This window comes from Benincasa hispida, chromosome 11, assembly GCF_009727055.1.
Source record: "Benincasa hispida cultivar B227 chromosome 11, ASM972705v1, whole genome shotgun sequence".
In the NCBI taxonomy this organism is placed as follows: domain Eukaryota; kingdom Viridiplantae; phylum Streptophyta; class Magnoliopsida; order Cucurbitales; family Cucurbitaceae; genus Benincasa; species Benincasa hispida.
Genome location: NC_052359.1, coordinates 10,626,124 through 10,639,701, shown reverse-complemented (window position 1 = coordinate 10,639,701; position 13,578 = coordinate 10,626,124). Strand labels below are relative to the sequence as shown.

General features: G+C 32.4%; 1 protein-coding gene across 1 annotated transcript; it reads left to right on the top strand.

Annotated features, from left to right (window-relative positions):
- The first annotated feature begins 213 nt into the window (after nucleotides 1-213).
- Nucleotides 214-7,114, top strand: LOC120091798 (caffeic acid 3-O-methyltransferase-like). Its single transcript, XM_039049924.1, has 4 exons — nucleotides 214-617; nucleotides 2,333-2,643; nucleotides 6,261-6,325; nucleotides 6,710-7,114. Exons 1-4 carry the CDS (start codon nucleotides 298-300, stop codon nucleotides 7,019-7,021), a joined length of 1,008 nt encoding a protein of 335 aa, XP_038905852.1. The 5' UTR covers nucleotides 214-297; the 3' UTR covers nucleotides 7,022-7,114.
- The last annotated feature ends 6,464 nt before the right edge of the window (nucleotides 7,115-13,578 follow it).

The following is a 13,578-nucleotide window of genomic DNA, read 5'->3' as shown; positions in this document are numbered from 1 at the left end:
ATTAATCCCAGATTCATTATTCTTTTTTAAAAAAAAGATTTTTTTAATCATTTAAAAAGACAATTATCATGTGACAATTTAACTTTAAATTGGGTTGTGCACGAGATTATCAACCACGCATCAAAAGAGTTAGTTGCAGCAGCCTCAAATTATTCCCTCTTCTACACATATCAGCTCAAGCAAGAAATGGATTCAATGGCGGAGCAAACAACCCTTCCTTCCCCATCCAACGCTGCCGCCAAAGAACAACAACATTATGCTTACGCTGCACAGCTGGTTACTCTAACGGTGCTACCGATGACGCTCCAAGCAGTGTTCGAGCTCGGCGTGTTCGATATCTTGGCGAAGGCTGGGGATGGGGCAGAGCTCTCCGCGGAACAGATAGCTGGGGAGATAACAAATACGAACCCGGATGCGACGTCGATGATTGATCGGATGTTGAGGCTTCTAGCTAGCCACATGGTTGTGGGATGCTCTGTGGGGTTCGATGAAGATGGGAAAATGCAGAGACTTTATAGCCTTAATCCGGTTTCTAAGTATTATGTTCATAATGAAGATGGAGTCTCTGTGGCTTTTAATTTATCCTTGATTCAAGATAACGTCTTCCTTCGTAGCTGGTTTGTTCTCTTCTTTACATTTAATTTTTAGTATTCTTTTCCATTTCTACTTTTATTTTCTCTCTTTTCTATGTTTTTTTAATGGAACTAATCTTAAAAACCAAAAATTTTATCTGAAATAACTTAAGCATTTTTTGTCTTCCTATCTTTCTCCTCTCTTAATTTCGATCTATAACATTTTTCTAAAAAAATATTTATAGCATTTCGAATAGCATCTATTTTCGTGCATTTCACGAAATTGTCTAATCATAATTTGTTATGTGACAAATTCTTCTTATTCATTTTTCTGAAATATTTTTTTTTAAGTGAGTGATGAAAAAAGATGTATAAAGATGCATTTTAAGATGCACTTGAATATTACCATTTTTTTCCTCTTCCTCACTACTATCGTGATCTATTAGAATATATACTTATTATTGATACACTTCTATCGTGATCTATTAGAATATAGATAGACTTCTAGATACTTCTATCAATGTCTATTACTAATAGTAATCATAAATTTTACATATAATTGTATTAAAGTTTATTAGTGACATACTTCTATATAAAAAAAAAAAAAAAAAGAAAGAAAGAAAGAAAAATAAAACAATCATATACTTATAATTCTATAGTGATACTTCTATATAATGTTATTAGGGTCTATTAGCATAGTGCAGTTTTGGTTCTCTTTGACCTCTAATTATCAAGGTGACCGCATATAATTCAATTTTTGCATGAAAATTATATTTCTGGTTAACTTTTTAAAATCATACTACTTTAAATTAGTCTACTAATGATAGATAGTGATAATCTTATCAGTATTATTGGTGATATAAAGTGATAAACTTCTATTATTCTCTATCACGGATAGAAAGTGATATATTCATATCATTAATAGTCAATGATAGTCTTTTCTTTCATTGTCTGTCAGTGGTACGTAGAAAGTGAAATACTTCCATCACACTGATAGTATGTGATAGTCTTCTATCACATTGTTAGTATATGATAGTCTTCTATCACTGTTTATTAGTGATAGAAATTGAAATATTTTTATTGCTAATAGACACTAATAATCTTGTATCACTATATAATGGTTGCTGATACACAACGATAGTTTTATCGGTGTCTATTAGTGATAGAAAGTGATAGTCTTCTATTGGTCCATGAGTGATAGAAAGAGATAACATTCTATCATTGATAGTTGATGATAACTTCTATCACCACTATTATCAGTGAACAAAAGAAATATACTTATACTTCTATAATTGATAGTCAGTAATAGTCTTTCATCACTATTATCAGTGATAGAAAGTGATATAGGTAGTTTTTTATTATAGTCAGTGATCGTCTTCTATCAATATCTATCAATGATGAAATATACCTGAAAATTATATTTCTTTATCAACTTCTTTAAATAGGTCTTACCACTAGTAACCATTTATTGTTTTTATCGCTGATATTAGATTCTATCGATAATGTAAGAAACACAACTATAAGACTATTAGGAAAAAGACAATTTCTTGTCACTTGATTTTTTTGTTTTGCCTGCCAATATAAGACCTTCAGTTTGACTCGAATTTAAAAGCACTTCTGAGATAAGTAAGAACTGTAACAAACATTTTAGCTTTATCCAAATCTTGTACTCTTGATGTAGTTTTATAATGCTAAGAAAAAAGGACACGATTTATTAAAATTTCAAACCCAAAACCTAAATTCCAAGATTAAAAATGCAGGAGTGAGCTGAAGAATGCAGTTATTGAAGGAGGAATTCCTTTCAATAGGGCTCATGGAGTTCATGCCTTTGAATACTCTAGCTTAGATCCAAGATTTAACCAAGCTTTCAATGCTTCAATGAGAAATCACACCACCATGTTCATGAAAAAAATTGTCAAATCCTACAAAGGCTTTGCAAACCTCAAGCAACTAGTTGATGTTGGCGGTGGCCTTGGTGTAGGCCTTCAAATCATCACTTCCACATACCCTTCAATCAAAGGCATCAATTTCGACTTACCACATGTCATTCAGAATGCCCCATCTTATCCCGGTACGTGATCTTTCAACATTTTTAATAAATCTTTCTATACTTTTCAATGTTTTCACTGTCGTTATAGATCAAAGTAGATATATTAATGTTGATATGGAGATTTCTTGAGTGATGTTAAATTTAATAACACGTAAGTTCTATGTAGGACTGACTCTTTTTGTTATCTACTAGAACAATCTTACAGAGGTTTGAACACAGGATATCCTGAACGCCAACTTGCTCTAATACCATCTTAAATCACCAATTGATCTAAAAGTTTAAGCTAATATGTGAGGACAAATTTAACATTATATCATTAATACTCCTATTCACTTGTGGGATTGAAATACAAAGAAGATTCAACAAGTGGAAATCGACATTAAATGAGAAGGAAATAACATTGTTGGGGCTCGAACAAATGACCTCTCTGGACCACCGGTTTTGATACCATGTTAAATTTGATTGACCCAAAAGATTAAGCTAGTGGGTGAAGGTAAATTTGACATAATGTTAATATTATATAATTAGATTTACCTTTTCACATACAAAACTTAAGTTTTTGGGTCAATCAGTGATTTAAGATGGTATTAGGGTAGGTGGTTAAGGATGTCCTGTGTTTAAGCCCTGCATCCCCAATTAATATTCATTTTCACTTGATTGGCTTTTCTACATATTTCAAACCTACAAGTGCGGGGGAATGTTAGTGTTATGAAATCAATAATTAAAGAATACAAAAGAGCATAAAAAGAAATAGAGAAGATTGATATATTGATTTATGTGGTTCACTAACAATGGGTTAGCTATGTTCACGGGACAGAGGGAAAACAATATTATTAAAGAGAATGTTACCGAAAATAGAGAATCTGGCAACACTTATAGGGTTAGAATGTTTATATAGTGCACTTCTCTAAACCCTAAGTGGAGAAGGAAATATTTAAATAATTAAATATATCAAATACTAATTCTAATTAAGTGTAGGATTCAAGGGATTCCAACAAATCTCCATCTTGACTTGAAATCTCCTAAACCAATTCGAATTAGAATTCAAGACATTCCAACAAATCTTCACATTGACTTGAAATTTCTCACATATAATAGATGTATCTTGCCATATGTACTCAGACTTCTCCTTTATGCCTCAAAACAGCAGATCTTGACCGAAAAAGAAAATCCACAGATGTACCCAATGCAACATAAATATATTGCCAAACGTACTTAGACTTCTCCCTCAAACTCGAGATGACAAAATGACAAAAAACTTGAGTTTGCAAAGAAAAAACTTTTGAATCAAATCAACAGATTTGGATTGGAAACAGAATACCCACAAATGTACCAAATGCAACATAAATATATTGCCAAACATACTTAGACTTCTCCCTCAAACACAAGGTGGTGGAATGACGAACAACTTGAATTTGCTCAGAAAAAAACTTCTAAATCAAATCAGTAGATCTAGACTGCAAACAGAAAATCCACAGATGTACCAAATGTAACATAAATATATTGTCAAACGTACTAAGACTTCTACCTCAAACTCAAGGTGGTAGAATGACGAACAACTCGAGTTTGTGAAGAAAAAGAATTTCAAATCAAATTAGTAGATTTAGACCAGAAACGAAATCCTCATAGATGTACCAAATGCAACATAAATATATTGCCAAATGTACTTACACTTCTTTCTTAAACTCAACGTGGTAGAATGATGAACAACTTGAGTTTGTAAAGAAAAAACTTCTGAATAAAATCAGCAGATCTGGATTGAAAATAGAACACCCACAAATGTACCAAATGCGACATAAATATATTGTCAAACATATTTAGACTTCTTTCTTAAACTCAAGATGGTCGAATGACAAACAACTTGAGTTTGCAAAGAAAAGAACATGAATCAAATCAGCAGATCTAGACTGTAGATAGAAAACCCAAAGATATACCAAATGTAACATAAATATATTGTCAAACATACTCAGACTTCTCCCTCAAACTCAAGGTGGTAGAATGAGAAACAATTTGAGTTTGTAAAGAAAAAAACTTCTGAATCAAATCAACATATTTGGAATGGAAACAGAAAACCCACAGATATACCAAATGCAACATAAACTATTGCCAAACGTACTCGTACTTCTCCATCAAACTCAAGATTGTAGAATGATAAACAACTTGAGTTTGCAAACAAAGAACTTTCGAAACAAATCAACAGATCTAGATTGGAAACAAAAAAATCATAGATGTACCAAATGCAACATGAATATATTGCCAAACGTACTAAGACTTCTCCCTCGAACTCAAGATGGTAGAATGACGAACAACTTGAGTTTCCAAACAAAAATATATGAATCAAATCAGTAGATTTGGGATGGAATCAGAAATCCACAGATATACCAAATGCAACAGAAATATACTGGCAAACATACTTAGACTTCTCCTTCAAACTCAAAATGATAGAATGTTGAACAACTTAAGTTTTTAAGAGTAAACTTCCGTATCAAATCAGTAGATCTTGATTGGTTGAAACTCTAAGAATCGACAACTTTATTAAATTTGTCTCTGAAAAACTGAACTACACTGCAGTTTTATAGATTTTGTTCAGTAGCAACGAAGAATAAAATCTCAAGACGAGGATTTAACCATTTCAAACAAGCCTCTATGTGTCCCCAAAAGGCTGAAAAAAATTCAGCACGATTCAACAGCTTAAACTCCCACAATCGATAACTTTGTGAAAGTTGTCAATGAAAAATCAAACTACATTGCAATTTTATAGATTTTTTTCAGCAATGTCTATGGGAAAAACCAGTGCTCAAAACGATGGACAACGTTAGAGTCCAAAACGATGATCCAACCGTTCAAAACAAGTCCCAATGAATTCCTAATAGGCTGATCAAAATTCAGTATGCTCCAACAGTTGAGACTTCTGAAATTAATAATTTGGTGAAAGTTGTCTTTGAAAAACTAAACTACACTACAATTTTATAGATTTTGTTCAACAGGAATGACGAACAAAACCAGAACTTAAAACGATGATCCAACTATCCAAAATGAAACTCCTTCAATTGGCAACTTTGTAAAAGTTTTCCCTGAAAAAGCCAAACTACACTGTAGTTTTACATATTCCGTTTAGCAGCAATTATGGATAAAATCAAAGCAAGAGTGACAATCCAACCATTGAAAATGAGACCTTGTGTGTCCCCAATAGGCAAGCCAAATTTTAGCATGATCCAACGGTTGAAACTTTGACAATGACCAATTTTGTAGAATATGTCCTTGAAAAATCGAACAATTTTAGAATTTCGAAAAATCCTAACAAGGCTCTGATAACAGTTTGTTACAGAATCAACAATTAAATAATACAAAAGAATGTAAAAAGAAATAGAGAAGATCGACACACTGATTTACATGGTTTACTAAAAATGTATTAGCTACGTCCACGGGACAAAGAGAGAACAATATTACTAGAGAGAATGTTATAGAAAATATAGAATATGTCAATTATGCCTATAGAGTTATAGAGTGTAGTGCACTTCTCTAAACCCTAAATGGAGATGGAAAAGATTTAATTAATTAAATATATCAAATACCAATTTTAATTAGGTGTAGGATTCAAGGAATTCCAATGGGAAATTTTGATTATGATTTGGCAGATGTAGAACATGTTGGAGGAGACATGTTTGAGAAAGTTCCAAAGGGAGATGCTATACTTATGAAGGTTAGTTTTGCTTGACTTTGTTGCGTCATATATACTATATACACACACATATTATTTGTTTGATTATATATATCATCTATCATGTTATTATACATATTTCTTAAATTATATAACCATCCAATTACAAGTACATTCCCAAACATGTGGTTTAATGAACCACACTTTCAATCGTACTAAATAAAATTGAGTTTAGTTGTAATAACTATGTATTTTTGAGAGGACAGTTAATTAAATTGAATATTTAACTACGATGTGAATTGTAACACACATACATAGTCAGGCTAGTCCTAAGCATTTAAGATTTGAATCGATTTTAGGATGATGAATCATATCGTATCAATGAACAAAAATTTTTAATCTTAACTTGAACATCTATGGTTATAGTGGATACTTCATGATTGGAGTGAAGATCGGTGTGTGAAGTTGTTGAAAAATTGCTACGATGCAATCCCAGATGATGGAAAGGTAATCGTGGTGGACGCTGTGCATCCAACAGTGCCTGAAACCACAAGTGCAGCAAGAGCCGTTGCACAAGGCGATGTGCTTATGATGACTCAACTTCTAGGAGGGAGGGAGAGAACTCGCGATGAATTCAAGGCCATTGCTACTCAAGCTGGCTTTAAACGTGTCATTTTTCAGTCTAATGTATGCAATCTTTGGGTTATAGAGCTTTTTAAATTCATTATATCCCATTAAAGATCGATGATTTCTAATACTTTTTATGGCGTATTTGACGAATATTATTTTATAGGTATGGATATTAATTGCGTTTGTATTTTGATATTTATGTCGGATAATTAAGTGGATGGAGATCATTAAATATTTGTCTTTTGTTACCAAAATAAATTTTATCTGACCGAATATGCATTTGGGAGATGTATTTTTTAACATTGATTTTGGATTATGTGATCCAAATGGTGAATTTTTTTAAAAATAGAGATTTTTATGTTGTTAGAATATTTCGATTTTGAATTTTAAAATTTAAAATAAAAATTAGATTAAAAAAGATAAAAACTTGAACATCTATTGTTTCTGTACGTTATACACTCCATTCATATTTTGGCATTAGGAATGTATAATTAATCTAATATATTATAAATTATATAAGTTAAAATATCATTTTCACTTTATTATACTTTTAAATTTATTGAGTCTATGAACTTTCAAATATCCAATTTTAGATAGACTTTAAATTTAATCTTTCAAAGTTATTTTCTTATAGGAATATTTCTTCAAAATTTACAGTAAAAGAGTTGGTAAGTTATAGAATACCTTTTTGGTAAATCGGACCGTATAACAATAGACATTAAATTTAAAATTTATTGAAAGTTGGTTGATTAAATTGATATTTTCAAACGGTAAGCACAAAGTTCTACAAATCTCAAAGTGAAAGGACAACAATAATAGAGTATTAACTCTCTTTATATGTTTGATGGTTTATTTCTCTTATTTTCCTATTCTTTATTCTGTTATTGGTTTTCTAATATGGGCTTCGCAGGTGTATCCTTTTTCCTCTTTATATATTTAGGTACTGTAGTCATTCAATACGTAGAGAATATTGATTCTATTTCATAATTTCTTATTTCCTCCTTTATATTCTTTGTGGTATCATAGTCCAGACTATTCTCTATTTCTTCTAATAGAGACTGGAGAATTTTCCTCTTTGTCTTCTGAGTGAATCTATCCCACACATCTACTCCTCTTTCAACACCAGTGGTTACTTCTCTTCAGTAGACTCCTATCTATACTGCTAGACCTCCAAATGTGCCGCTCCGTCAACCATAATTCTTCCAACCTCAGTTTTCCAACTTCCAAAATTATCCTCAACCTCCAATTTTATCCCCAAATGGCTCCTCTTAGTCACCTGTTATTTACTCCTCCATATCCAACATATTCTCCTACGATCTGTAATGCTCCCACCTGTTCCCCAGCCACTGACGATTAAATTGAACGATACTAATTACCTTTTGTAGAAGACACAACTACTCAATGTTGTTATCGTCAATGGGCTTGAGGGATTCTTAGATGGTAGAGTTCTTTGTCCTCCTCAATTTCTTGATGCAAATCAAACTCAGGTAAGTGATGACTTTACTTACCTGAAATAGTTAAATAGGATCTTAGTGTCCTCGATTTACTCATCTTTGTCTGAAGAAAAAATGGGTGAAATAGTTTCTCCTCAATCTGCTCATGAAATTTGAGAGTGTCTTCGTCGTATGTATGATTCTAAAATGACTGCTAGAATTATTTGTCTTAAGGCCAAACTTTATAAAATTAGAAAAGATGGTCAATCTATTACTCATTATCTATCACATATTAAAGAAATTGTTGATCGGTTTGCTGTTGTTTGTACGAGGTTTTCGGAGAAACTTGTTTCGCGGAATTGAACATGTGTTGGTGTTGGTTTGATGCAATGTGGTTTGATTTCTAGTGCTTGATCCTCTGATTCTTTCTTAGTTGAATGTGTATGCTTGACTTGGGGAAGCGGTGCTCGTGATGTTCTTGAAGTTGAAGTCTTAAAAAAATCTTTGTATCTTTAAAACTTTAGCTTGAAGGAGTAGTTCGGTCTTTAGGAGTCAATGAGTCTTTTGAATGTAGAGGATTCTTTATAGGCTCTTTGGAATGAAGAATTCCCGACCCCCCCAAAATGAAGAAAACTCTTTTATTTATAGAATTCTCTGGTGGGTTTTATGGGCTTGGGCTCAGTTTGTCCATGGACCTAGCATAACAAATTGGACTTAGATTTTATTTAATATTGGGTCAAATTAAAACCATTCATGGACCCTATTTGACTTTAGCCCAAATAATAATGTCAAATTGGACCGAATTAATTTTATCTATTCAATGATCATGATGAAAACAAGCGATGTCATCAGGATTTGCCAACTTATGTATTCAATTTCTATTTAGGACACATGTTAACCTTTAATTGGATCCAAATTTGATGATTTGGTAATTTCGCCACTAATTTGAGAAATGATGTGACAATATGTGAGTAGTCCAAAATTTCTCATTCAAAAACAGGCATTGGAGAACCTATTTCTTATAGAGAGAAATTAGATTATATTATAGAAGGGCTAGGAGTCAAGTACAATGCATTCGTTACTTCAATTCAGAATTGGGCTAATGTTCCTTCTATAGAGGATGTTTGAAGCCTCCTATTGGCATGTAAGGCATGTCTTGAACAACAATCTTCTGTTGAACAGCTGAATTTGGCTCAAGCTCATTTTTCTAGTTTTTTCCTTCAACAAACTAACAAGAAGTCTCAATCTCCATTCCTTCCCACCCTCATTTTCCTTTCATGAAATCCTTTCCTAATTCTCCGTCACCAAATAATGTCCTTTGTGGTTTTGGCAAACCCTAATCCAATCCTTCCCTTTCTCGTTGGCCATCTAAACATCTTTCTCAAAAAGCTCAATGTCAAATCTTCATAAGCATGGACATAATGCTCGTGTGGTACCAGCTTCTTAAGGTAGCATTTCAATCCACCACTCATCAAGCTCACTTAAGCATGACTTCCTCTCAAGCCAACTTCCCTTCTAATGCATCATTTGCTTCTGATGTTGTGTCCCTTGCTCCCATTGAGATTTCTTATCTTGATGAAAGTTGGTTTTGAAGGAATGAAATTTCTTGTGGAAGCGTATGAACGCCGTATAATTTGAATTTAGTTTGTATAAAAAAATATGAGAGGAAAACGTGCATCAAAACTAGAATAAACATTTAACACTTAAGCATGTTTTCTACAGAGAATTGAAAGAGAGAAACTTACCCTTGATGGACCACAAAACTTCACGACAATCCCCTTCGAGATCATGGATGGTGCTGGTTTGGAATCACAGGAACACTTCCTCTAAGTTGGACACTATCAAGCAGAGACCTTGTTATTCTTAATGAACAAAGAAGATGGAAGCATGGGCTCCAAAAGAGTTTTTGGCAAAGGGAGTTTTCAAAGAGATTGGGAGAGTGAGAGAAGTATGAAAGATTTTCTTAAAAATTCTATTATGTGCTTTTCTCAACAACACAAATAAGGAAAGAGAGAGGGAGAGGGAGAGGAAGTTACGTTAATTCCCTCTTCATGATCTATTAAGGGATCAATTTATCTACTTTCTCTAATGACGGGAAGGAGTGAATTTCATCTTGTGTAGCTATGTTCCCAGCTCCCTATTTGAACAAATCCCGAAAATGGTAGGTATAGTGAGTCGACGAAATTGGCCACTCTCACCTATATAGATCAAAGGATTGTCCTCATAGATAGGAGTTTATAACCCACTGAAGATTAAGATCAAGATACCTATGGTCATCTTAGTGAAACGTTAGTTTCTTCAAGCCAATTCTCTGGTAAATACAACCCTTTTTCATCTCATTATTTCTTCGAATGTACTTGCAGTAGCATTCAAGTAATATTCCTTGATTCATCTGTTTATACTGCGATTTATAAAAGGCTTTTACACAAAGAAACAGTCTCTCCAACGTATAGATGGTTGGGAATTCACGTTCTCATCATCTTTGGGTAAAATCAAGTTTGCCGTGCAGACATTCATAAACTGCTCTGCCATAATTCTTAACGGATAATCCAAATTTTGGTTTAATAGTACATTTCGATAGAGGGTGACCATAATTGTTCAATTTATCTCTTTCAACCTGGATACCATGAGGCGGGCCGTGGAAAGTTTTAACATAAGCAGTAGGGATTTGCAAATCCTCCAGATGTAGAGAACGCAGAGACTTGAATCCAAATGTATTACCCACAACAGAAGTCAACATGTTAGTTGAAGGAAATCGGACATGAGGATTTCCATGAGCAGCAAAATGATTGTTCCAAATTCCAATTGAAATTGAACACTAAGAATTATAGTCAAGAAATGGAAAGTTACAGTTCATGCCCAATACGAAATTACAACATGCTTTACAATAAGATCGAGGGATAAAGTATCATACCTTCAAAGACTCATGCTTCAAACTCCCTCGGTCATGAATGCTCGTTCAGCCTCCAAGACAGCAACATACGAATGCTCGAACACAACGACCGTAACACAACACGATCAATCATCAAACACGAACACAACAATCTATTGTATAGGTAAATCCTGCGATTGTTTGACTACGACCAGCTGAGTGAACTATCGTATAGTAATATTCCACAATCGTCTAGTCTCTCTTTGAACTATAATTAAGTAAATCCAATTCATTTGACAACAAACCCTGAGTTCCTTTTCCGAGAATAACAACTCTTCTAAATTTAGGGAAACATTTTTTCTTTTATCCCACGGTTACCATAAAACCACCAATAACCTCCTACTCAATCGGTTATTAGAGAAAAAGATATAATTATCCAATAATTAATATTATTATAAATATATATGATAACCAACTTACCATATTATATTTATAACCTATAGTTTTAATATTTCATCTCATGAAACATATAAACCATATCTCTTTTTCTATTTGATGGTACTTCATGTAAATCACATTTTATATTAATCCTCCACTTGATTTATCTCATATATCACACCGATCATATCATGTATATCGAATTTCCTTTTGTCAATTTGAACATTTCAAATCAACACCAAGAACTGATTCTCAACTTGAATCCATTGAGCTACCAAGGGGACCTTATGGACCTGTAGCTTGAAGTTTCAACGGTATGTGAATAAATGACTAAACTCTTTAGTCATGGAATCTACCATCCGTTAACTGTCAGGCACTTCACTAAAGATCGACAATTGCAATTTCCTTATTACAGATATATTTTGTATTCATATCAATCAATCAACAATGCGATAATCCTTCACAGATTGCTCGTAAGTATAGCTGGGCCAATAATTGTTATGCCTTTGTAGTTATATCTAATTCCTTAAGTACCATTGATCCCTCTGATGAACATAAGTCATAGTCCTATTATGATTGAGTCATTTATGGAATCTAACGACAACTGTTGACAGAGACAGAGATCGGACAGGGATAGCGGTGACAATTAGAGTTAATAAGATAAAATCCTTCAACAAAAACTTCAACTACAACTACAAAATAAGTAAATTACTTGAAGGTCCAATTTGTTGTATTTGTTGTATTGTTACGGCAACAAAAGACTACAACTACAACTACAAAACAAGTATATTACGGCGACAAAAGACTACAACTACAAAACAAGTCAATAACACCAAGGTGCTAATTTGGCTTAAATTAGGAAATTACCTGAAGGTCCAATTTGTTGTACTTGTTGTATTGTTATTAACCCTCAACAAAAACTTCAACTACGAAACAAGTTAATAACACCAATTTGCTAAGCTCTAATCACCAAAAGGACAAAGCAACAAAAGAATTATGAAGTATAACAGTAGGACCACAAAACCAAACTCAACTACTAAAACATAAATGGGTTAGCTATAAGTAATAAAGACCAGAGTTATTCATCGGTTGGATTAGGTTGGATTAAAGCATATTTAGACCCAACTCAATTGTTCGTTAGTAAATTTTTTCAATCTAAACTCAATTGTTCGTTAGTAAATTTTTTCAATCTAATTAATTTTTATCGATAGTCTCGTCATTTATTAAACCGTTTATTCTAAAAGTAATTAAAATGTTAATATGTAAGAATTTTATTTAATCATTTTCATATGTTGAATGAAAATTAATAACTTAATTTCAATTTATATTGTAAAAATTTTCTTTTCAAAGTGCAAATTTTTTTTATAGAAAATTTTGGAGAATAAATTAACCAAAAAAATAATAAAATAAAATATAATAAAAAATATATATAAAAATAATTGTATTGTAAATCAAAACTACATACTTTTTAAAAACAATAATAATTTTGTGGTGGCTCGAATTGGTTTGGATTATTTTAAGTGAACCTATAAACCAACTCAACTCGTAAAATTTTCAATTATTTGAATCTAACCTAACTCAACCCAACTTAAATGAGTTGATAACCTAATCTATTTAATACAAGTTGAGTTTGATTGATCTAATTTTCTGAATCGATGAAGTATTTTAAACACATGGCCATAGGTTTTATGTGTGGAGTTTGTAGATGATGATGGTTGCCTTAAAAAAAAAAATGGAAAAAAAAAAACGAATAGGTGGGAAGTCCACAATTGAATCCAGTTAAAGGAAATCTATGCAAATTTTTATTTTTTTTTTATTTCTTTTATTTTAAAAAATAGATAGATTAATTTAAGACAGTTTGGAATGACTTTTTAAATACTTAAGAACATTTTTTTTTACTTAAAAACAAAGTTTAGTTGTTC